The 26,000-nt window shown below is 45.2% G+C and overlaps 1 protein-coding gene across 2 annotated transcripts in view; it reads left to right on the top strand.

Moving 5' to 3' along the window:
- The window catches only part of MYO15A (myosin XVA), a 3,541,761-nt gene that overhangs the window by 587,461 nt on the left and 2,928,300 nt on the right, over positions 1-26,000 (top strand). For both annotated transcript variants that reach the window (XM_069645706.1, XM_069645705.1), the window contains exons 11-12: positions 1,442-1,555; positions 8,555-8,613. In XM_069645706.1, coding sequence (XP_069501807.1) covers positions 1,442-1,555; positions 8,555-8,613 — 173 coding nt within the window. The remainder of the gene's footprint in view (positions 1-1,441; positions 1,556-8,554; positions 8,614-26,000) is intronic.

Here is a 26,000-nt window from a genome sequence, read left to right as displayed (position 1 = left end):
TTTTATACATTTCCATGTGAGCTGAAAAGAAGTTTTGAAACTCGACCGCATCGACTTTGCAACTGGATAGAGAATGCAATGCATCTGATTCACAAAGGCAGTCCTTTTGCATTTGTGAAGCCTCCTACTTTAACTTGCACTGAATATGCAACAATCTTCTGTACATTTGGTCCCTTCATTTTGGTTAAATCTGCTTTATTTCTGGCTTTTATACTTTAAATAAAGATGCTACATTAATTACAAAGAAGAGAAATAAAAAAGTATAGAATGTATTTAAAGTGGTGGTTTGTTTTTCTAATAAGTGTGTTTTTTGAAGTTTGGAACATGATTCATTAAATAAAGCAACTATTTGGCTTCGGCCGAATAGTTGACAAACTATTCGGTATTCGGCTGAATACTAAATATGCTATTCGGTACAGCCCTAGATGTGCATGGTTGAATGATGGCGTGATACAGGTAGCTGAATGCAGTGAGTGGGAGGTGTACATCACGTAGCAGAGTGAGTGGACACGCATGGTGATGTGTCTCTGTAGGATGGAATATGGAGGAGTGCTAGATCTGGCTGAGAAGGGTGCTGTGTAACTCATAAGGACCGTGCTTAGCTCAGAAGAGGGATTTGAGTTGGAGGCAATGTCTGTGGCTCTGGTGGCCGCTTCATGGCTGTTACAGTGGGTATTGATGCATCGGGTTGTTTCTTATCTTAATGGCACTTAAATAGCACATTGTACAACCGAGGGCATCATGGCGCTGCCATTGTTTGCCAGGGTGGGCTGAAGAGTGATGCGTGGCTGCATAGACGATGGATAGCTGAGCGTGTGGATGCCTTGGCGTACAGGCATCCACACGCTTGTCTGTATAGGGCTCTGTGTGACTGTACGGAGTGGTGTGACGATTTGCAAGGTAGTGTGTGAATGTGCAGGGACACGTGTGTGTGCATGGTGACATGAAACAAACTGCTTCTATTCCTCTCAGTAGAAGACCCAGACCAATAGCTAGACATATCTGATGAAAATGGATGCTCTTAATATAACCATACATAATACACCATATAAACCGTGAACCCCCTGCCCATATATCCTGACTGCAGGTTTTTTGGGCTACTGTTTTCAATCCACATTTGCCCAGCTTTATCGTACATATATGCCACTTGCACTTGCATCTGCACAGCGTATTTCTTACTGTGCATAGCTTTCTGCTCAGTGTATAGTTGAGGAAAGTGACATAGAGAGTACAGCCTTATTTCTGTTTGTCTATCTGTCGGTCTAGATTAAGGCTATGGGTCTTGATCAAGTCTAGCCCACATCACTGATGGTGTCACTGGTGCTCTGTAAATGGTGCATTAGGCAAGTTCTTCTGCTCTGTGGGGGGCTTTCTATTCTCCCAGGTGTGATGGAATATGGATGACTATTGGGTCACTAAAGCATGCTTCACTGTGTTACAGACTGATGCCCAGGAAGTGGCTTCGGTTGTGAGCGCCAGTGAGATTCGAGTCGTGGCTGAGCTCTTGCAGATTTCTCCGGATGGGCTACAGAAGGCCATCACCTACAAAGTGACAGTAAGTTAACATGTAAAGTAACTCAAGCCCTAGACTGCACCACTGGATAAAGAGAGACATGCAAATAATCACAAAGACAGGTTACAAACTATTACACAGCAAAACAGGCTGACAAAAAGACATGAGAAGTTACACAAGGTAGACGGAGAGGACAGGCGGATATAGGATATGCCATTTTGTCCCTTGGTCAAACATCTTTTAGTTTTGGGTATCAGGTGGGGCTGTAAGTTGACACTATTCGCCTGTCAAATGAAGATGGGAGAGAGATGGGATGTGTGGAGGGACACACAGCCTGTGGGTGCTGCTTGGTGTTGTACCCACCCATTTACTGCCATTGTCCATTCTAGTCCCTACGGTCAGTCCCACTCACTACCTTCCACTTCCCACCCAAACATATTCCCTTAGGCTCTCTTTGGGCTACCTCTGTGCTCTTAAGGAGATGTCAGTGTTCTGAAAGGTGAAGATTTCAATGCAAGCTGGAAACCGACTCCCAGTGCTATAAAAATGTCTTAACCAAGTTTATCTTCAGCCACTTGATTTATAAGCATTACGTGTCCTTGCATCTGTTTCTTGCACAGAATTCCTGTTTTAAAATCTTTGACAAAACCAACAGATCTGGCTCTTCTAAAGGCAATAGATAGGCATTTCTCAGGCAAAGCTCAATATGTTGAGGTTCTAATACCGTTTCCCAGCTGTTACCATCGTATGGCCAGGTACACTATGGCAGTGTCTGGAAAATACCTATCCACGGTCTACACAAAAGCCAAAACTGTTGGCTTTGCCGATGATTGTACCCACCCACCGTCATGGTCTTCAACAATTTCCACATGCAGCAGGAAGCTGAATCCCAACCCCCAAGCTAGAAAGTCTATGTTGTGGCAAAAGAGAAGCAGAGAGAAGTATGTTAAGTTTTCAGGACTACATAATCTTACACACAAACACACACACACACTCTCCAAACCACTGTGCATTATCGTCTTCCCTAAGTTTGATTGATCCGCTGTGGCATGTTTTTCAAATAATACTAACCACACCAATGTGGTCTCATCATGTATGGTGCCTTATCCATTGTTCATTTTTGACCATCTCAAAATGGTCTCCCGAGTTTGCAGCACAGGTGCTTCCTTCTGCATAGCCTGACATGCTCTGATTGGCCTGTGCCCCTTACTTCAGAGCCAATCCACGTGCCGACAGGCGAACGTCGGCCCCAACTAAGGTCCACATGTAAGGCCCTGTCTCTGCCTGTCCGGGCCTAGGAGGGCTCAGAGGGCCCCCTCCATCTTTCGTCCCTAAAGCAAACCGTGGGACGGTCCCAAGGCATGCAGCCTGCTAACCCCTGAACTTGGACCTGTGCAACTTTAAGCACACTGCAGAACACCTGTGAGGGATGGCTGAACATTGTTGTTACCCCTCCACTAACCTGAACAACTGTTGAACCAAAGTATGCCTATACTATTCTGCCTTCCTGCCTACTTAATCTAACTCCCCCCTTCTGTTAATCTGTCAATTGGCTCGCGTTCTAGTTCTTCCGCCTCTATGTCGGACAATACCCCCTCCTCCTCACCTGTTTCTTCAGACGTGCTTTCCTGTCGAAAGTCCTTTCTTTGTCGTCCTCTTCGTTTCTTTTTGAAGATATAGGGTCTTCCCCGGAGCGAAGCCACAATGGTACCCTTATTAAAAGGGCAGCAATGGGCCCCGCTCCGGAACAGCCCTTAGAGAGGAAAAAGCCAGGAAGGCGGAAAAAACCTCTCAAGAAGATTGATTGGCAGGACAAGCGGTAGATGGTCTTCTTTGGGTGTTGGAAGAGCGGGCTGGTCCAAGCTCTTTGAAGGTCTCCAAAGTCCACAGGCGGTCCTTTCGGTAAGTATGGGAAGGGGAACGGTAGTATTCCGAAGGAAAGGCAGCAGAACCCAGGAAGACTGGTTCCGCAACAGTATGTATGCCGAATACGCGGCAAGGAAGGGAAACAGAAAGAACGAGCACCGAAAATTGGGACAGACCCAACTCGGCGACGGAAAGGGGAAGCCGGGAAAAAAACAGAAATGGGAAGAAAGGCTAATAGTGTAGGAAACCGCAGGGAGGAGGGAAGAGAGGAAACCGCAGTGGAACGGGAGAGGAGCGAGCAGGAAGAGAAAACAAACACAGCGTGTAAACCCAAAAGCGGAAGCAAAAGGGTTGCAACGCGACGCGTCTCAGGAAGGGGAGTGGTTAAAAAGGGCCAGAGAGATGACAGGTAAGAAAAACAACTAGACCCACAAACCCGGAAGTAGTGAAGAGAAAGAACGGCACACCCTAATGGCCTGAAAACCTCCAAGCCTTCCATAGCCTCCATGAGGCCAGGCGCCCAAGGCGCGTGACATAATCACATTTTGTATCCCTTTCTGCAATCTCAAAGCCTGGTGTGTATTTTTCACATCTCAGCACCCCATTGTGCCCTGCATTTGTGTCCCTTTTTGCATTTCAAACCCTGGTGTCTATTTGTTAACATCTTTGCACCCCATTTTGCACTGCATTTTGTGTCCCTTTCTGCAATTTCAGAGCCTGGTGTGTATTTTTGCACATTTCAGCACCCCATTTTGCACTGCATTTGTGTCCCTTTCTGCAATTTCAAAGCCTGGTGTGTATTTTTTCACATTTCTGCACCCCATTTTGCACTGTATTTGTGTCCCTTTTTGCAATTTCAAAGCCTGGTGTGTATTTGTTAACATCTTTGCACCCCATTGTGAACTGCATTTTGTCTACCTTTCTGCAATTTCAAAGCCTTGTGTGTATTTTTTAACATCTCTGAACCTCATTTTGCATTACATTTTGTGTCCCTTTTTGCAACTTCAAAGCCTGGTGTATATTTGTTAACATCTTTGCAGCCCATTTTGCACTGCTCTTTGTGTCCCTTTTTGCAATTTCAAAGCCTGGTGTGCGTCTTTGAACACCTCTGCACCCATCTGCGGTACTAAAGTATTCCCAGTACATCTGTGCTCTTTTCTGCCTTGGCTACTAGGCCGCCTGTGAGTATGTGCTTGGACTGTGCTGTGCAGCCTCTCCTACTTCTTCCAAATATCCTCCGCCACCCCTAGGGCACTCACCATCTCCCCTATCTTCTCCAACTACTACACTATCGCCTAACCTCCCTCTCTCACAAAGTCTGGGAGAAAGAACCTTAAAAAAGACATCCTGACCACTAACCCTGACCTACCTATCACAAGAAACCTATGTCAGTGGAACTTCCAGACAGGTCTTCACTGATATTCTCTTTTCTGTTCCCTTTGCTGATCTATGGACTCCTAATCTCATCTCCACTCTCTCTCCCTTCACATGCTCACCCATTAATGGTGGCACCAAATGGGAAGTCTTCTTGGCGGGCTTCGCATCATCCAGGTGTATCATTAATGTCCATCACACAGGCACTATCTTGGTTCAGGGACCTCAACTCAACCTTGTCCTCTTTGACCGGCGCCTGCTGTCCCTCATTAACCTCCTTCCCACACCTGCTACTCCTGCTTCCACTCTCTATACCCCCGTACCCCCTTGACTGGTGTACCACGCTCCTGTACCCCTCCTCGGAAAACCTTCAACGGTGGAGACCTCTTGCATCTAGCCAAGCCTAATGCTCGTTCTGCTGGCGGTGGGGTTGCTCTGATATTCCATGAGTGGGTCCCTTCTTCCCTCATACTCACCCAGCCTTGCTCTTACTTTGAGAGCCTGGTGTGCAAGCTGGTCATCTCTCCCACCTCTCTCTGACCATTGCCATCATCTACAGGTCACCTGGCTCTACCACCCTGTTCCTCCCTGAATGGGCTGATTTTTCCTGCTCTCTTCTCACAGCCACCTCTAAACTCCTTCTCGTGGGTGATTTCAGAATCCACCTTGACTCCTCAAGCATGGCATCCACTCTCTTCTGTGATCTCTGCACCTCGCTCTCCCTTGCCATTCTCCCTTTTGGTCCTACCCACTCGGCTGGACACACTCTTGATGCCTTCATCCACACTGACCTCTCATTCTCCTCTCCACTAATCACCCCACCTCCTGGTCAGACCACTTTCTCCTCTCCTCTCTTCTGAGTCCTCTCGGCCCTGTGACTGCACCTCCCCCAGCCCTGCCAACCTTGTTCATGAACACCCGTCCAATGAAACGATTGTCAGCTGCTGCTTCTGCATCTCCCTTCAACCCCTGCCCCCCACTACAGACTCTACTGCTGACTCTGCTCTCAGCAACCTCCATCTGGCCATTACAAATACCCTTGTCATTCTTGCCCCAGTCTGCAACATGCCTCCAAACGTAACTCCTGGTACGACTTCGAACTTGCATCCATGAAATGCAAGTGCAGAGCTGCGGAAAGGAAGTGGCAGACCTCAGGCTCACCCTCTGACATGCTGGCCTGTCACCCACTCCAAAAGCAATACAGACTCTCCATCTGCACCAAGAAAAAGGCCCACATCCAGGCCTGAATCTCTGGTGCATCCGACAACACGGCTGAACTCAAAATCTGCAGGGAACTAGCCAACCATTCCACAGTCTCCTCCTCACCTCTTCCCTCGCAGGTCCCCTGCAACACACTGGCCACACACTTCACTGCAAAAACTCAGGACATTCTGAGCACCCTTGCGTCCCTCTCCTCCTCCCCTTTCCCCACTCCCCTGCCTGCTATGGACTTCCATCCTCCCTCTGCCTTTCTCTTCCCCTTCTTTCCTATCACTCCTGATGAGGTTACCAGAGTTGTCCGCTCCATGAAGGTTTCCTCCAGAACCATTAAGGACAATATTGGCTATCTTGCCCCTGCACTTGCTGATTTCTGCAACCACTCTTTTGCTACTGGATCTTTCCCCTCCTCCCTCAAGCACTCCCTTGAGCATACCCTCTTAAAAAAACCTTTTGCAGACCCTTCCTGTCCAGCCAACTATCGCTCCATATCTATCACCCCATTCCTTGGGAAACTCTTGGAAAAGCTGGTCTTCCCCCCAACTGACCCAGCACACTGAACTTGTTGGCTGCCTCCATCACCACCAATCTGGATTCCGAGCATTCAGACACGGAAACTGCTCCTTTGAACACCCGCGAGGAACTGCTCACATCTATTGGCTCCAGCTGTTCTCATTCTACTTGATCTCTCCTCTGCTTTTGATACGGTCAACTACTCTATCCTCATAAAACGATTCCACGACACCCTAAGGTATCTCGGAGCGGGCACTGGACTGACTGACCTCCTTTCTCAAGGATTGTCCATACCAGGTTATTCTGGGCTCTTTCTCCTCCTACACCTATATCTCGACCTGCGGTGTTCACCAGGGCTCTTTAACACCTATCTTGCTCCCCTTTCACACCTCATTTCCACCTTCTTCCCTAACTTCCAGTGTTATGCAGATGACACACAACTCTTCTTCAAACTTCCCTCTGACCCTCTTTTCACTTCCTCTATCATTCCTGACTGTCTATCTTCCATCCAGTCCGGTGTACCTCCAATGATCTCTGCCTCAACGCCAACAAGACTGAGAGACTTACTATTGGGACTCCTGCTCCCTCTTTCTCCCCCTCACTCTGACCATCTTCTGAAGCTCTCCCCCTTCTCCATTATCTGCAGCCAGAAACCTCAGCGTCATCTTCAACCCCTCTCTTTCCTTCCTCCTGCACATTCAGGACATTGCCAAGAAGGATCACTTTCAACTCTACCGCCTCAAAGGAATTCTCCCTTTTCTCACTTTCCCCCAGAAGCTCAAAGTCTCTAGAGCTCTGGTTTTCTCCAGGTTAGACTACTGCAATGGCCTTTTCCTTAATCTACCCTCTCCTTCTCTACGACCCCTCCAGCTAATCCAGAATAGGACTGCAAGATTTATCCTTGGCCTGAAACCCAAGGACTGCATCTCAGCAGTCCTAAACACTCTCCACTGGCTCCCAGTTGTTGCAAGGATAAAATTAAAATCCCTCTGCATCACCCATAAGGCTGCCTGGGGCCAGGGACCACGTTATCTACAACTTGCTCTCACTAAATACTCTCCTTCCAGATCTTTACATTCCTCCGGCACCAACTCTTTGTGTGTCACGCGCTTCGCCAAACAGCGAGCTGGTTGCCGATTTCTTTCCTCAGCAGGCTCCCTCTTATGGAACAGCCTCCCCCTTCCTCTTGAGCTGGATCTCCGCAAATTCCAGAAGCTCCTGAAGACTCTCTTTTTCGCCTCCTGCTTCACTGCCTCCCTCTCTGCTAACACAGTTGCTGAGATTGAGGACCAGGGCCCTTATGTGTCCTCACTGGTTCTGGCTACCCACCCCCAATCGCCTTCAGCCTCCGCCCGCTCCCAGCACTTGCCTTGCTACCCACTGACCTATGCCACCATAGGCTTGCACTTAGATATTTATTGGCCGCTGACCACTCTCACCTAGGCACGTAACAACTGCTAACTCCCCTGCACTTCCCTCTTGGCACACCTAGCACTTACCCCCACTTCCTCATCCCTGCTCTCTCTGGTACACCTAGCACTTACCCCCCACTCCCTCATCCCTGCTCTTTCTGCACTTGCACGTTCTGAATGCTCACAAGGCATAGTAGGTCTGCCTCCATCTTTCATTGTTATATCTGCCTTTCATTCGCATGCCCCCCCACCCCCTGATGCCCTGTGGACGCTTTGAAACACAATTTATTTGATGTATAAGCGATTTACAAATTCACAATAAATAAAAATAAATGTAAAATAAATGTAGGCGCACACATTTCCCTTTTCACACCTCTGCTACTGGATCCGTTAGAGAAATCATTTCCAGCTAATAGTACTATTGATGTAGTCTTCTGCTCATTCATTCACATGTCCTTAGTGTGGAAGTGAGAGTCTGAGGAAGTAAGACAGCCTTCACTGGTCTTGATACTGCTCTCTGCTGAGTTTGAGCTTAACGGCTCCTTGGATTTGTGATATTCCTCGGACTGGATGATCCTTGTGTATGTTTTGTGTTTGCCTGTTACCTTGTTCTGTTTGGACTAATTTCTGTGCATTTCACATCTCTTTTCTTTTGCAGGAAACAATGAGAGAGAAGATCTTTACTCCGCTAACTGTAGAAAGTGCTGTAGATGCCAGGTAAAAGGATTTTAATCTTGGGTATTTAATGATGGCTTGATGGTTGTTGCAGACATGTTTGTTTGAAAGGACCACATTCAATAGTAACCTCTTTAGTCTTGGACCCTGGACAGAATGCAGTTCTGGAAGCACCACAAAGGGAAATCCTGCGAGCTATTCCAACCAGCTGGTATTTGCCATTTTGTTTCCAGCCAATGTGGGTTCAAAGATTCAATGACCAGTATAGTGTGGCCCTCTGAAATACTTCTGTAGAAAACTCTCTTGACTGTTCTCAACCCAGAACATTCTCCTGCCTTTATTGTTTTCCTTTTGGGTTCTTATTGTCTGGCAGCTCTTGCTTATCTGCTCTCTCCTATGCCTCTGAATATTCTATTGCGCAGGGATTCTTGGATTCACTCCTTTATTCTATGCCCCTTCTGTTGCTTTGTTGTTGCATGTAGTAAATAGTAGCTTTGTGTTACAAGTAGTTTATTGATGATTTCATGTAGCACATCTACTATCTGCTTCCTACTGGACAAATGTTGGAGTTCTTTGCCTAAATAGGCTCTCTAATAGTTGGTTTGAGATTCAGAATCCACTGCTGCTTCCCGTCTTTCGTGATCAAGTAGAAAAGAAACCTGCATGAGTTGTCAGTGTCATGATTGGTGTTTATTTAGCACTCATGCCTGCCCAAAGGCCACTTTAAACTGCATAACTATCTCTTTAATTTTGTGTCATGTAAATCCTTGTTAGGTATGTATGTCTCTCTTGTGGTTCCCAGAGTAAAGGGTCCAGCAAACAAGATATGTTGGCATTGAAGAAATGAGAAATCCCAACACAGAGCACGACCCAAAGTAGGACTATGCATGTACCTTTAAGGAAGTATCCGAAGAGGAATTTTTGGATGTGGTACATAAATTAAAACCAACCTGATGCAAGGGGGACATATTTCCAGGATCATTATTTAAGGACTGGGTTACCAGGTTTGTTAATCGATCCTTTCAGGAAGTTTTCGTCCCAGACAATATTAAGGAGGCATGGGTGACTCCATTACTGAAAAAAGAGAATCTGGACCCTGCAGAGGTGGGCAATTACAGGCCCATTATGAATGTTCCTTTTGTACTGAACATTTTAAACAATATTGCATAAATCAGTATCAAATGTTTGTAGAGCATCAGGACATTTATTGCGGTAGAGCACTCGGGTTTCCGTCCTAAACACGGGGCAGGGACAACTCTGCTGGATCTGAAATCTAATATTACTGGCATTATTGAGGATGGCAATGCGGCTCTACTCCTGCTCCTAGATCTCTCGACAGCTTTTGATTTCGTGCACCATCGCCTTCTGCTAGACAGCCTGACTAAAGTTGGTAGATGCACCTCTCTTGCCACATCCTGGTTTAAATACTTTCTTGGTCCCAGAACCATGAATGTGGTTAAAGGTAGAGCTCAATCATGGATGACCTCTCTTACATGCGGAGTCCTCCAGGGATCTTGTCTGTCGCCTTTGCTCTTCAACATTTACTCGAGATATCTATGTGATCTTTTGTCTGCTCTGGGGGTGCAGTTTGCAAACTATGCGAACGAAACCCAGATTGTGTTGAAGTTATCTGTCTCATATGCTAATGACTCTGAGAAAATCAACACAATCTTTTTGGCCATACAATCATAGATAGCTTTGATCTCAATGACTCTGAACAATGCTAAATCAGAGGTCCTTATCCCAGGCACCCAACAAAGACTGAAAGAACTGGACCCCAGATACAAGAGTTTTACCATTGCAGACCATGTTATCTCAGTCTCCAATTCTGTTAAAACACTGGGAGTCTTTTTCGACTCCCAGCTATCATTTAAGAAGCAGGTCAAGTATCTTAAAACATCCTGCTCTTATTATGTTCACTTGTTATGGCAGATTCGCCCTTTCCTATCTGAGGCAAACCGAGCAATGATTGCTGCTGCAATCATGAATACACATTTGGACTATTGTAATAGCCTATTGGTAGGGACCTCCCAGGCTAACATCAGAAAATTGCAAGTAACTCAGAATAGCACTGTAAGCGCGGTCTGTGGGCTTAAACGCCAAACCCACGTCACTGGGGCCCGGAGGAGATTATATTGGCTCTTGGTCCAACAAAGGATTCAGTTCAAGGGCCTAGTCATGGTCTTTAAATGCCTCCATGATAAGGCTCCATCTTATCTGACTACAAGAATAAAGAAGACCCCCCTTAGACGTGTCCTACGCGCCAACAACACCATAGTACTCGGTCAACCACAAGTTAACCTCAAGAAGATTGGTGCTGTAGGTTTTAAATTTTGGCCCCCAGCTCTGTGGAACACTCTTCCTTCAGGTCTCATGCAAAGTGCTTTTACTAGCCTCTGCAAGAGACAACTGAAGACCTTTCTCTTTGACAAAGAACTTGGCTAAAGTGCTTTTCTGCTTAGCTCCTTGTTTGTCTATGTTTTTTGTTATTTGTTTTTCTGTCTTTTGTGAGCGCCCTGAGGCTTTTGGGTTAGTGGCGCTATATAAAAAATAATATAGATAGATAGATAGATAGATAGATAGATAGATAGATAGATAGATAGATAGATAGATAGATAGATAGATAGATAGATAGATAGATAAGGACACAGTTCTCACAAATAGGCAGCTGTTCTGAGACAGTATGGAGATTCATCCTGTTTTTGGCTAGCTAGAAACGGCTTGAAGCATGGCTTTCAATGGCATTCTCTGATAATGGGTGTAAAGAGCAGTGTTGTTAAGCACAATATCTGGAGGCACATGTAAGTCTTCTTATAAGTTACTTTATTCAGTTACATCTTCTTACGTGAGCACACATAAGAGAAGCACCCAAAGGTGCCCACCCCCAGGCTCCAAACACTAACTCTCTCTGGTGGAACACCACGGGTAGGGGCATTCTACATTCATTCATATTCACACATGACATCAAACACACACTGATATCACACACATACTGTCATTCACCACACAGACCGGCAGAAGTCAGGCTGCCACCACACACCTCCTTTCTTTACCAAACAACAAGCGCCACCACACACACTCTCACACTTGTACACTGATCATGTCTGAGGAGTCCCTTGAGGAAAGACATCAAAGTCTGTGACTAGGAACACAGCAAAGAACTCCACCCATATAGGTGACAATGAGCAAGTAGAGTCAAATGTCCCCAATCACTTGCTGGAGTGGAGAGTCCACCAAGACATCCAGACCCATCCTCCGCCTCGTACCGCAAGAGTAGACCTCAGCACCTATCTCCCACACACGAAACAGGCATAATACATTAATACTTCTAATACCCTCTCACACATAACTTTACACACATCACTACTTCAACACATTTAATTTCTGCTTGTAATACACATTCTTTGGGCATACAGCACTACGAAAATGCCGAAACATTTCACCAGTTCCCTCACATGCATATTACTAATTGGCAACCAGCACTGTGCAGTGTGAAAGAACAGTAATAATCATGCATACCACATCTTTCCACACACAATTAGCATACACCCATGTGTGATGCCCTGATATCCACAAGTGACATGTAACTCCACATGGCACTCACAACACTCTAAATTGCCCCTCTCTATTGTGGACGCTTGGACCTCCAACCTCTCATGTACTCTCGACCTCCAACCTCTCATGTACTCTATTACTTTGTTGATCATCAGGGGTTTCTTTAGGAGCTGTTTTGCAACACTGACGATGTGCATCCTTCAATGACCCGGGGTCGGATCGCCTCATCATCTGAGAACGCTGAGAATTGGCAGTGCACCAACTTTTGGTGGAGACGCGTGATGAACTCTCCCACCGTATCGTGGGACGTCTGTTGGCACTGGTTAAATACATAACGTTTGTAGCGCCTGTGTGGCTAGATCACAAGTTTCTTGCTCAAAGCTGCTACTATGGCTACTTGTCTTGATGATGCCATTGACTGCAGGCCCTGCCAGATTGCTGAAAATGTCCTTCAACTGTCAGGGTCCGGCTTGACTGAATTGCACAGGAGCTGATGCTGGCCCCACAGACCCTCACCAGGAGTTCACCTCTCAACCCTTAAATATAAGCTGAGCTGAAAACCTCAAGAAAGGGGAAGGGGAATTTGGAGAAAATAACAACGGAGACACTGCAGCCCTTCAACCGTCTGGTAGGCTCTGGTATCTGTGGTAAACAAATACACCTGGTTACTTATATGATAAGAAAACTTCTTTTCTAAAATTATTCTAAATAAACTCTAAACTCTTTACCTCTTATACCTCAGTAAAAGACTTAGAGGTTAGTAATCTTTGTGGAATATCTTGTAAATATATCTTGTGTTGTGCATATAGTTCAAGCCAATCAAGTCTCTTTAGAATCCTAAAGTGATGGCCTTTGCAACATCTTTTCAGAACTAGATATTCTTCTTGCTTCAAAGTTCTTTTAACCTTATGTAGTTTTCAATGCTTTCATAAATTGCAGTCTTTCTCTGAAAGTATTGAATTCCATTTGCATAAATTACTTTAAATAATATTCTTTAACTTCCTGGAATACTGCTTTCTTTCTGCGTGTGAATTGTTTCCTTATTTACACAAAGAACGTATAGTTTCTTCCTTAATAAGCGTGTGCGATAAACACGTGAAATCAGAAGACGTGAAGAATTGTCCTCGCGTTTAAAATACACACGCGATTCTTTACAAAACCCGCGCGCGTGAAAAAATACGTAAACACGATAAAAAATAACACGCGCTGGTTAAAATGGACTCGCGCTCTATCGCAAACCAACACGCGCTTTCTCATGAGACGTCTTTCACGTAAAAAATGTACACGCGCTAAAATTCACTTGCGCAATTCTTTTGGGCACGCGCTCTATCGCAAAACCACGCGCGCTTTCTCAGGAAACGTCTTTCACGTAAAAAATGTACACGCGCTAAAATTTACTTGCGCAATTCTTTTAGGCACGCGCTCTATCGCAAAACCACACGCGCTTTCTCAGGAAACGTCTTTCACGTAAAAAATTTACACGCGCTAAAATTCACTCGCGCAATTCTTTTGGGCACGCGCTCTATCGCAAAACCACACGCGCTTTCTCAGGAAACGTCTTTCACGTAAAAAATGTACACGCGCGCTTTCAAAAACACGTAAACGACGACTTGCGAGCTCGCGCACACATTAAACAGTCTTGAAGAACATTACACGCAGTTAATAAACTTTAAACTCCTACGCACAATCTTCAAGCTTGTTTTCCTTATAATAACTTTAACTGTAAATGTCTCTTTTCTCAAATGAATTTGAAACTTGTTAACTCTTTAAGTTTTCTTACAAAAGAAAATGAAAGTTCACTGTGACAATCTTAAAATCTTTAAAAGAACGATCCCACCTGATGACTTCTTGTTCAAACTGGATCAGCAAACAATATTCTTACTTCTTTGGTAGATTTTCTGAGCTCTGAAAAGGCCTTACTTAAGGAGCTTAACTAATGTGCAACCAGCCACTGAATTTCTCTGGATGAAAGACAGTTTAGAATCTTGCTCACCTCCCAAGAATCAAACCCATTGTCCTCTCCACCAATCAGGCAAACCAAACATATCATTGTTCCTTTAACCAATCAGATTAAGTTTCTTTTGCTCCATCTTGACTTGGGCAAGCACAATGTTAATTCTATGTACAAACTCTTCCTGTTACTAACCCAGCCAGTTCTGAAAGCCCAACTAACCCAGCCAGCTCTGAAGGCACAATGTTAATCTTGTTACTGTTACTAACCCAGCCAATCCTGACATCAACACCGGTGACTTATCACCTGAAGCCGTGATCAATTCGACGAAGTCTTCGACCCAAGCTGTCCATCTGGGGCCTCTGTCAGGCTGCGGCTGTAGGCTGAATGGGTTAGGCTTTCTCAGGAAAGCAATGCTGCTGGTGGACAGCTGTGCCACTGGGTCTGCCATGGTGGTCGGTGTGTAGGGCTTCCGGGGCCAGTCCTCCCCGCGTGGAGTGTGGCTCTGCTGCTAACTGTTGTGCGCGGTGTGCACGTGGCAAGCAATGGGCGTGGATGCCACAGGTGTGGCACCTTCTTTTGTATGCCCACTTATTTGCAAGGTTTTGCTTTGATGGTTTATTTTATTTCCATTTGTTTTTTTTCTGTGTCCATGTGGCCCTCTTGCTGGGTGTTGTGGCCAAATTGAACAGGACAGCGTTCAGGCAGGTATGCGTGTAGGTACTCTCCCCTCCCGCCTGCTTGGTGTCCCTGGGGGTGGGGGTTTTGTTTTCTCCTTGTATGGGTGGGTGGGACCTCAGTGGGCCTCTCGCCAGCTTCTCCTGGGCACTTGTGCGCTCCCTCCAGGTTTTCTTGCCTTTCCCTTAAGGCGGGTGGGCGGAGCCTAAGTGGGCCTCTCAACGGCCCTTCCTGGGTTTATTTTTGCTCCCTCCAGGGGTGCGGTATGCGGGCAGGTCCACCCGGGCTGTGGGGCAGGCTCCCCCAATGTACTCCTCACCTTGTGTCATTGGAGCCAGCCCGCTGTTGCGGGCGGGTCCTGCAAGTTCCTCTTTGGTGGCAAAGGACGGCTGCAATGCACGCTGGCTGGCGTGCTCGAAATGAGTGTTTATCCTTGTCGCCAGTTGGTAGCTTTACTCATATCAGGGAATGCACACGCAAAGGACGACAGGACATGTCTGATCTCTTCAACACTCTAATATTCACTGCCTCACTTTACGCATCTTCATACTTGCCAACATTCTGTGACCAGAAAGATGTGGGATTTTTCAAGTTTCAAAAATAATACTTCGCATAACAATTACATCACAGGTAAATACAAAACATACATTGTTGGCACCACTGGAGCATTCTGAAATACACAACCAATCAAACAGCACAACATGGAAGGATATTCAAATGTTTAAAATGTATAATTCTGAATGGTAAGTTAACATCAAATTCAATTACTTAACTTCACAGAAGGTAATCACACAGAGCTAGGAGGCAACGTTTGCCACTGCTCTGTAGCAGCAGAATGGGCAATACAAATGTTTTCCTGCAGTGCAAGATGAATAACCGAACAACATGGAGACTGATACCCTCCTCCGTCTGATATGTAAATGCTGTGGGATGGTGGTATGCTCTGCCACTTGCCTTCACTGGTGGTTCACCTAAGGCCTGTCGCAGCCAGAGTGCAGGGCAGAGTCACGTAGCTGTCAGGTCAGTGGATTGGTCTGAGCCCATCACTCAAAGTAATCACTTACACGCCCACCACACAGACAGACTAACTAATATGTTGCATGCTTTGTCCTGGGCGGTCTCAATCAGCCTGCCTTAGTGTCACTTAAATTACCTGCCCCTGTAAAAAGCAGTAGGATCTGTCCCTCAAATCTGTAGGCGGTAGGATTGCTTAAAAAGCAGTAGCCTACTGCCTAAATCAGTAGGGTTGGCAAGTATGCATCTTCCTCCCTGAAGCCCCTCCTCTTCCTCTTGCCCCACTCAAGTCTTTAACCCTCGAGTGTGCTCATAACAATTTCACGAGCAAGTGTCCTTTAGATCCACGACTCCACATTCCTTGTTAATATTCGACATATCCCCTATGAGTCCTTGTTGCAGATGGAACTCTCAACCTGCAAAGCCCGAAAAAGGGCGAGTTTTGGAAAGTTGGCATTGCATTTAAAATATGTGCTAAATAGGGATTAAAGTCTAATGCTAACGTCCCCCTTGCAGACAAGGTTGTACGTATAGACAATATAAATCTTCACTATTGTAGAATGACTAATTTACATAACAACACTGTAACCTATCATCAGTACTGTACAACACCTCTTAGCACTAGCCGTCTTGCTGCTTATGAATGGACAAAGTGGGCAAAATTCATCAATTTAGTTCTGCAGGAAAATTTGTGGATTCCTGGCAAAATGTGCATGATTCGTCACTTTCGCCTCTGGAGGGAAATTGGCAGGTTGTGGCCTTTTCCTGTCAAACACGTTGGTTTTTAAAAATGTTTTTTTTTGGGAAAAAGTAATTTTGGTTCTTTACCCCGTTACATTTCTTTTTTTCACAAAATGTCAGGAGGTGAGGGGGGGGTGTGATTTCAGGCGCACAAAGAATGACATTTCGGGCGAAAATGACATTTCTACAAAAATAAATTGCCACAAGATGCAGAAAAGGTAGAAGTTAACCCAGCTGGTGGGACGGAAATATTGCCAAATTTCACTAATTCTGTTTTACCGGTGGTCATTTTAATCCCCCCCGCCCCAACCCCAGGTCCTCCAGCCGGTACAACTTCTAAAGCACTTTCGATGTCACACCCAGATCTCACAGGGGCGGGACTAACAGCTCTGTATGCACGTTGTAGAAAACATTGACACTTCCCAGGACACAGTCTTCTAAGGTCCGCTCTTCTAATATCCTCTCTCTGACGTACCATTATGTGCCACCTCTATGCCTCAAACTTCAGTTTTGCACACACAAGTGGTGCTTGACATCAGAATTTCTCCAATGGCCATGAAAGAGAGGACAGATCACAGCACAACGGTCAATGTGTCGCAGCTGTCACACTAGCCGGCCTGTCGTGTGGCCAATGCGCCTCTTGCAAGGTGCACTTGATGTTGTATGCAGACATTGCACTCCAAGTACATAGAGAAGGAATCTCTCGTGCCCACCACCCAAACTATATTCACCACAACTGCCTCTGGTTGAACACGCCTATGATTGTAAAGTGCTCAATTGCTTCCCGAAGCCAGCAGGTCTGTGCTCAATAAATACCCTACGAATAGTTATAATAATAACACCAGGGGCATTCAACATTCAGTCACGTTCCATACATGACATCACACACCCTCTGACATCAGTTTGTGTGATGTCAGAGGTTGTCTGAATCTACATTCCACACGACAACACTGTGTGTGGTGTCAGAGGTCGTGGGTTGTCATGTGTGGAATGTGAGTAAAGGTAGAATGCCCCAAACCCTTGTGTTCCACAAGAGGCAGTTGGTAAATATTGTGGTACTCTCTACCCACATGTACTCCAGGCCTTCCTGTTCTTTACTCACCTCCACTCATACATCCTCCCTTCTCACTATCCCCATTCACACCGATCTGCCTACCACATCCAAAATAAGCTACATATTACATAAAACACCTGTCAAAATATTTCAGGAACTTAGTTACATATCTCCCCCTTCCAATGATCCCCTTCCTGACTGGTTGAAGCGTGGGTGGAGGAGTTAACTGGAGGATCAGTTCCTTTCCTCTCATGAAAATCCCTCACCATAACCCTTGGAGGTGCCCCAGCCAAGCAAACAGCTCTTTACGTGTGGATTCTTGTACCTGGCTGCTCTGAACTAGCTGTTGAAGTTATGAATACCTATTCCCACGGTTACCTCTTCTGGCAGTTCTGGTGTGATAGCTATATCAACCTCATAGGATCTGTTTATAACTGGAGGGCTGTCACCAGAGCGTGGTATATACTTTCCTATCCATGTGTACACAGGTGATGTGAACCAGCCTTTGTGAGTTAACCTGTTGCAGGAGAACAAGGTCGGAATAGATGTCAGTTAGGTGACTTACGGAATCCAGAAGGGACGTGAACTCTTGTCCTACTAGCATGATCAGAAGATCATAGTTTTAGCCTGGCCTCCCTTGGGTCAATACCTCGTTTTCATCTGATGTTTTGAAGTCTTGCTATTCCAGCTAGAGGCACCAGTCTTCGCTGGGGCCTGCTGTTTCCTCTGGAATGCAATAGCTTGTGTCTTTGGGTTCTGGTTGGGAAATGATTGGACATGAATGAGCTGTATGGCCAGATTTCCAACAGGAGTCGTATTTTACCATAGGTGTCTCAGCTGTGACAGATGTTTTTTGGGGGGCTTTTCCTAGGTTTCCACCAAGGTGTTGGATGCTGACAGAACTTAGGGCTAAGATCAAGGGTGATCAATGATCTGTGATCAATAGTCCTTTGGCCATCCCACCTCCTTGTTATTTGCTATTGGTTCTTGTCCTCAGATTAGTGGATCAGGGTTTGGGGACCTCCATTGATGTGCCCTTTCCTTGTCATTGGCTAATTGGATGGCCAGCTCCACATATAGTTTATGTAATTGCTGAACCGGTCGCTGTACCTGGGATGGTTGGGATTTGTGCAACTTTTCCAGAATCTGTTGCTATTTCTTCTCTTCTAAGATACGTTTTGCCAGCCATTTTTTATTAAGAGAAACCAATCAATGTAGGGCCTCTTTTGAGGGTTTTCCTGAAAGAGCCAATGAGCATTTCACAATTGCTGCCATTGATATTCTTAGTCTCACCCCAGTCTTGTAAGAACGGCATCTCTTAAAGGATTATGTTTTGTTTGTTTGTCAGCATTCATGGTTTGGTAGGTGGCATGGAGTTCGTTCTCCTGTAAAGAGATAGGCAGCATACTCCGGCCAACAGGTTTTCTTCCACTGTACTGCTTAAGGTTTTTGGAGAAGGTCTAGGGATCAACCCCTGTTGAACATCTTTGTGATAGGTGGGACTAGCGCCTGAATTGGTATTTGGCCTAGAATAGATAGTTTGCCTGGCACTAGTCTGTCAGGTATGGAGGTTAGGGTAGTCCCCCATATTGCCTCGGTCTGCTTGCCAGAGGGTCCTTCCTCTTGGTCATGTCTAGGGTCTGACCTGATGATTTAGAGAACATTGAATCTTGGATCACCCTACTATTTGGGAGGCAGCTCACTGTGAAGTTCCCAAAAGGATGCAGGTACCTTCCCCCAGTCTAAACAAAGGCGTAGAAAGATTCCGGAAACATTCAGCTCTGTCTATTGGAGAATTCCCTGGTATAGTTCTGGACATCCACTGAGCTCACCTCTGGATTCCTGTTAAAAGTCTTCCCAGAAGATCAGTGTCTAAATTGCTACCCAGACTCTCCACTGATGGGGTGATCCTGCAGTCTTTTTCTTTGTCATTGGGTTGGCTGATCTAATACCAATTCTCTGTAAGTCAGTAGAAGCTCTAGACATTCTCTTCCGGCTGGACTTAGTTTCCATTAGTAGATATTCACCTCTATGGAGTGGTCTAGGAGGTCCTAACATCTGCTTGTTCAGTTCCAACTAGTACAGGGTTGGTTTACTCTGCCTAAGCATCCTGATCCTACTTGTGGTTTTGTATGTCATACCATTGATGTAGATAAACAGACAAGACCAAGACAAAGCTGAGATTTGTACAACCTTTTTCTTGCATGTTTTACTAATGACTGGAAAATACAGCAAAATATAGATGTGTGACTTGGGGAGAACTGCAGCCATCAACAAGTCTTCCTGAGATTGTCTTAACAATTGCTCCTGCTCCCCTTTTTCCGAAAGTCAACAGTACCTCTTTCTCATCTCAGCATTCAAGAGTAAACTGTCTGGAAAGTCTTTGGTTCATAGCCCTCCCAATTCATGAATCTCTTTTCACAGTGCACAAAATTCAGTTTCCTCCCTGACACTCGCATTCCCATGCGTCTCTTGTGCATGTTGGAAATGGCTACCTGCAATCCTTCTTGTGGGTTCTGCGACATAACTGTGTCCCCGCCAAACCAAAAAACAGTAGGACCTCTCTTCTGGGAGGGGAGAGAGCAGACCAGGGATAACTTACCAATTCCTCCTGAGAGGAGTGAGGAGGCAGGGTTTAAGTGGGTCCTATCACCTCCCTTCGCCCGTTCCCAGATTTCTACCCTCAATACCTCTGCTCTACTCTATTCTGGTACTGGTCCTCCTCAACGCGCTGCCACATCCTTGTTCCTCCTTCCTCCATGGGTTCAGCCGTCTGGTCAGCGTTTTCGCTCTGCTTCCTGCAATTGGAGATGATTGCCCCCATTCCTTCCTGCTTTCTCAATCTAGTAACTCACGAGTGCCAGATTCCTCCTGAGTTCCAGCCTCCTCCCACTGTTTCTTTTCTACCACCTCCTGATATTCTCCTACTGCCACCGACGGCTGTTCTCCTAATATTCTCCTCCTGATGTTCACCTCCTGCCACATCCTGATATCCTTCTTCTTCCACCTCATTGTTCTCTCCTTCTGCCACCTCCTGCTTCTCTATGTGCAGTGAGTTGTCTCTCGTGCTGTGATGATGCTGCCATGAAACTTTCTTCGGCACATCAGTAGACTGAATGGAGTGGTTTCTCCGCCTGCGGTTATTGTTTCACGGGATGCTGATAGAGGGCATTGTGGAACCCCTGACCCATTCCAAAACAATGCATAGCTCTTAAAGGGACAGTAGCATTTTATTTAAACTTAGGGCTGATCGGTGCTAACTATGGGTGATATTCCCTATTGCACCACTGGTACCATCTGTCACTAGCTCAGGAATGTGCACGCTTCCCGTGGTCACCACACTAGGTGTTTCCAAAATTATGCATGTGACTTGGCCACACTCCCTACCCACATGTTGATGATTCCTTTCCCATATCGTACTGTTACATCAAGTTTATTATTATCATTTCTAATTGGTCACTTGGGGTATCTATACCATTTGTATTTTTTTGATATTTTTATTTTTATTTTACTGATTTTGTTATTCTCTTTAAATGTACTTTCCCCCCCACGATTTTCCAATTTGAGTTATTTTCTTAGAGTTGTATATCCCTGCTTTTTTGGTTTGGGTTATTAGGTGGCACTTAAGCGCCACCTATAAGCGGAAAGTATTGCACTAGAGTCCAGGTAGGAGAAAAATGACATGTGAGGAGGGACACACAGCTTGTGGATGTCGTTTGACTTTTTACCCACCCATTGACTGCCCCTGTCATGCTAATCCCTGTGGCCTTTGCCACCCACTGCCTTCTACTCAGCGCCAAAAACGCACCCCCCCCCCACGATCCCTTTGAGCTCAATCTATCAAGCAGTAGCATCAAACGTTATACTTTATGTATATCTCTTCCATGCACTGATGTCCTGTTAAAAGCAAGCAACGGCAAGGCTGACAGTTTTGGCTTGAGGTATTAGAGCTCCCTTGGCCGAATATTGCCAACATATGCCCAGGTAATCACTCAATTTCCTAGCTGTTGCAATCTTATGGCACGTAGTGTGTTTATAGCAGTGCCTATCAACTGCCTACCCCATGACAACACAAAAGCCTTAAGTATTGGTTTTGCCATTGCTTGCTTATCTTGAAGCCATGTAGTCCAATATCTATTTCGATAGAGCGGGTGTTGGTTAATTCTTTGTCTGTTTCTGGATGCTTTTGTCTGGTTATTAATTCTTTCCAGCCCATCTGTATTCATATGCTTTCTGTTAGTGATTTTGGATCTGATTGTATATTTGAGTGCTTGCTGGGAGGGTTGCTGTTGCGGCACTTCACTTTCTGTAACTCTAGTACAGATGGGTCTTTTCCACCCTGAATCTTGTCCTCTTTGTAATTCAGATACTTAATCATGCCATCATTTAAGCTTGCAGAGGTATTTTTGTGATCCTGGGCATTTTTGGCTCTTTGCTTTCTTCTGTTTTTCCGTTCTGCCTCACTTTTATATTTGTCAGCGCTGTGTCAAGTGTCCTATTGTTTTGTGGGCTCTAAATGTATTTATTGCATTTGATTTATTTCCTGTTTAAGGCTTCTTTGCTTGCCTGATGGGACACGGCTGTCTGTTCTTTCCTCTATGACACAGCCACTGCAATACTATGGTCTTCTCCAGTCACACACCTTTTTGTTCCTGGTTCCTCTTTACTATTGCGCAATTCAGTCTTCTTGAGGTGTTCTTCTGATTCTGGGCCCGTCTGCTTCTTTGCTTTCTTTGTTTCACCGTTTTTTTAACCCTTGGAATTGTAGGTTTTTTTTTCACTTTTGTTATCAGTCGTGATCGTTGTAGCATGGTTTCTCCTACTTTTTCATGGGGAGCAGACACGTTTTTCAGTTTGGCTTTTTCAACTCTAGATGCTGTCAGACTTGGCTGCGATTGTGATCTATTTCGCTGCGCGGCACATGCAGTGATATACCTCTCGGTATTGGTTAAGCAATGGGTCATTCTTTCAAAAGAATTGAACCTTACAGGTTTGTTTATATGCTAAAGTAACACTACTGCATACATTCAGTCCTGCCATTTCTATAATTTGGTGTCCCTTTTTTCTCTGATGATTTGAATTTATCTTGCAATTATGTTTTATTTATCCTTTTGTCTTCTCAGATATGCTTTGCTAAGATTTGTTGGAGTTACATGTGATTCTGTACATATGTATATTTTGGTCTTCAGATATTTGCTCCCGATGATGGTCTGTGACCAAAACACTTTGAGCAACTTTTTTTAAATGGATCTACTGTGGATGAGGACATTTTGCCTATTATTTTAAAGGGTATACTCTCTGATTCACTTCCTATCTTTATTTTTCCGATTGAATACGGGATGTGCTAATGACCGTTGGCCTTTGCTTAAATGTTGGAGAGTATTAATTGCAACTAAGGCACTCGTTTTCAACCACTTTGATTATTTGTGGCATATATAGAAATGATAATGATTTGTTATTTATATAGGGCTTTCGCCAAGCCCTTTACGTTGACATTTTCTTTATATAATTATCACCCAACCGAAGTTGGTACTCGTTTGTCGACCTTGGAAGGATGAAAGGTTGAGTTGGCCTTGCCAGGATTTGAACCTGTGACCTGCAGATCACACATAGGTAGCCGCAGCGAGTGCTCAATCTTCTGAGCTATGTCACCGGATAATTTCATGCATTAGGTTGACATTTTATTGATTTATCAAGATTAATTTGTGAGAGATTTCTTTGATCGCGTGATATGTGTTGGTATACAGGCCTTTTTAATGTTCGTCTGGCGATTTCTACTTGTTTCACAACACTTGCTAGATTTTATTGAACACATGGCCGGAGCATTCTCGAGAGGTGTACATTAAATCATTTGAACTGTACTTTTCTTGTTCAAGTACACTTTTTCAAGAAGGCTTGAGTCACCCATCCTTCATTCAAGCACTCTTTGCCGCTCTATTGATTTTGCATGCAAAGGACAATGTGAAATCAAACAAACACCCACATTGTGAATCATCTGAACAGGATGAGTGCTGACCCCCAAGTCGGTTGCCAACGAAAAAGGAAGCAGACTTGGGCCTGGACACCACATCCCAGGAGCAAGATCTCTGATTTACTGGCATTAGTGCCAACCCAGTTGTCTCTCGTCCGGGATTGTATACGCAGAAGACAGTTTGAGATTCTGGTGTTGTCCCTTTGATTGGTGTTATGGTCGAGCAATAATTGAGTTTCTTAAGCATCTATGTAAATGCATAGTTTTTTATGGGTAGCATGAAAGCTAGCATGTAGTCATTGAAAAGCAGTACATAGAGGAATGAGCGCTTAGGAACTCTGTAAGTCACCACTGGAACCCCCGACCAATACCCTCCAAGCCTAATCTGCTGCACCCATCTCTGAGAGAAAGCACAAGATCCAAGAACGGGCAGGGCCAGTTTTTCCAAAAGGGTGACTCGAAATGATGAAGCAGAATCGTATGCTCAGTTTTAACAAACGTAGCTGAAGGAGAAGGACACAGAATGCAGTGAAGCCCTGACCTCATACACCAGTAAACACAATGAGCAATTGTCAGCAAGGACCACTGGAACAAGGAGTGGAGATTCTGAACGCACAACGTGATACTGAATGGCAGGGTAGGTTGTTATGTTATTATGGGTATTATGGGGGTTCTGTAAGGATGATGATAGCTGGTGAAAGAAGGAGTTCTTGACCAAGGCAAACAATCATATAGCGTATATGTAAGAGTAATATTAAACCCTTGTGGACCGACTGGATGAAGGATATTTGGCTACTATGCTGTCATAGAAGTTATGCTGGAAGTTAGAGGTGTCCCCTACGAATGCAGGTGGGTGGGATTTAGCCTAGATATCTGCAGTCAGACTCTTAAATTGATGTGCCAAAAAGTCTAATTGATGTAATGCGATCCTGGGATGCAGGCATTTTTGTGATCAGAGCTTTGCTAAATAAACATCGCCCCTTGTTTGACTCCTGTATGCTTTTGTGTAGGTTTTAGCTACAGAAAAGCAAGCAGTGCAGGATTTACTGTAGGTTTTACCTACAGAAAAGCAAGCAGTGCAGGATTTACTTGTGAACGTTGTGTGGTGCCCTGGAGTTTTATGTAATGATACTCGGCAACAGAAATGTTGTTTTTTGCAAAATGTTGTCAGACTTCTTTTCTTAAATGGAGAAATGCTGACGGCTGGAACCAGGAGATAATGTTCTTACAGCACATTGCGAACGGGATTTAATGTGGGATATGCTAATGAGGGAGGTTCTATGTGATATTTTCGAATATTTGAGGCCGCATTCCAAAAAGCCACATTTTTTTTCTCCTGACTTGGCGCAGCCTTCAATATTCATTAATATCACTTTTCGGGTAGGAGGGGGTTCCTTGCCAACCCGCCCCCTCACTTTTATGTCGGGGCTTCACCCTCCCCCTCGAGCCCCTTTACTTCTCCTGCCTCCTCGCAGCTCAAACTTTACTCTCTAATACCCTTCTCACCCCTCCCAAGCATACACATACACACACGCACAAACACAATCACAATCACATGCTTCTCTGCCCCTTCCCTTGCACACAGCAAACACTCTTCCTTGACCCACACACTTACACTTCCCTTCATCCCCGCCCCTCACCCACCTTTCCACGCTACAAACATGCCCCCCAACATACACACACACACACACCTTCCTCACCCGCGGGTTATGTTTTCCGAGCTGGCGCGCCTGCCAGACCGTGCGTGCACTAGTGTGCGGCAAGGGTGTGACAGTTTGATTTAGATACACCGCTCTGAGTGGTCTCAATTCGGTCTTTCTAAATCGGTCTTTTTAATTTTCGAGAAAATTAAAAATACGTTTTCACTTAATACGAATGAGTGGACCAGTAGGGAACTTCCTCGAGGGCATTGAGAACGTAAATCAATATGAGATATGTTGATGTCTGGGAGGAAAGGTTGCTAGAACACAGTGGAAAAGTGAATTAAAAATCACACTGTGACAGTAGGAACTACGGGAGAGTGTTCTCACAGCCAAATGTGAAAGAGAATTAAATTGATATATGTGGACAACTAGAACTACGAGAGAAGGTTCCCTGACGCAATGAGAAAATATTTGAAAAGACGAACCAGAGTATGTTGGTACTCGGCAGGGGTGGGCTGGCATTTAGGGAACTCTGAAGATTTCCCGGTAGTCCTCTGCACGCTGGGCCTCTTTTGTGTGGTAACTTATTTTATTTCCAAATGTTCTCCTAGGAAAAGGGTTGGGCTGGCTGAATATGTGTAACATGGCGCCACTTTCAACATTATTCCCGGGCCTCTTTTGGCTCCCAGTCCACCCCTGCTGATACTAGGAGACAAAGCCCCAGAGGCAGTGAGAACATATTTGTTGGGACTTAAAGGCAAAGTCCACAGAAATATGTGATTAGGTTTTATATAGCGCACTCCTCCCATTCTCATGATCTCT

This window comes from Ambystoma mexicanum, chromosome 2p (assembly GCF_040938575.1).
Source record: "Ambystoma mexicanum isolate Mex_15411 chromosome 2p, UKY_AmexF1_1, whole genome shotgun sequence".
Lineage (NCBI taxonomy): Eukaryota > Metazoa > Chordata > Amphibia > Caudata > Ambystomatidae > Ambystoma > Ambystoma mexicanum.
The sequence above is the reverse complement of the archived record's forward strand: the minus strand, read 5'-3'. Positions and strand labels throughout refer to the sequence as shown.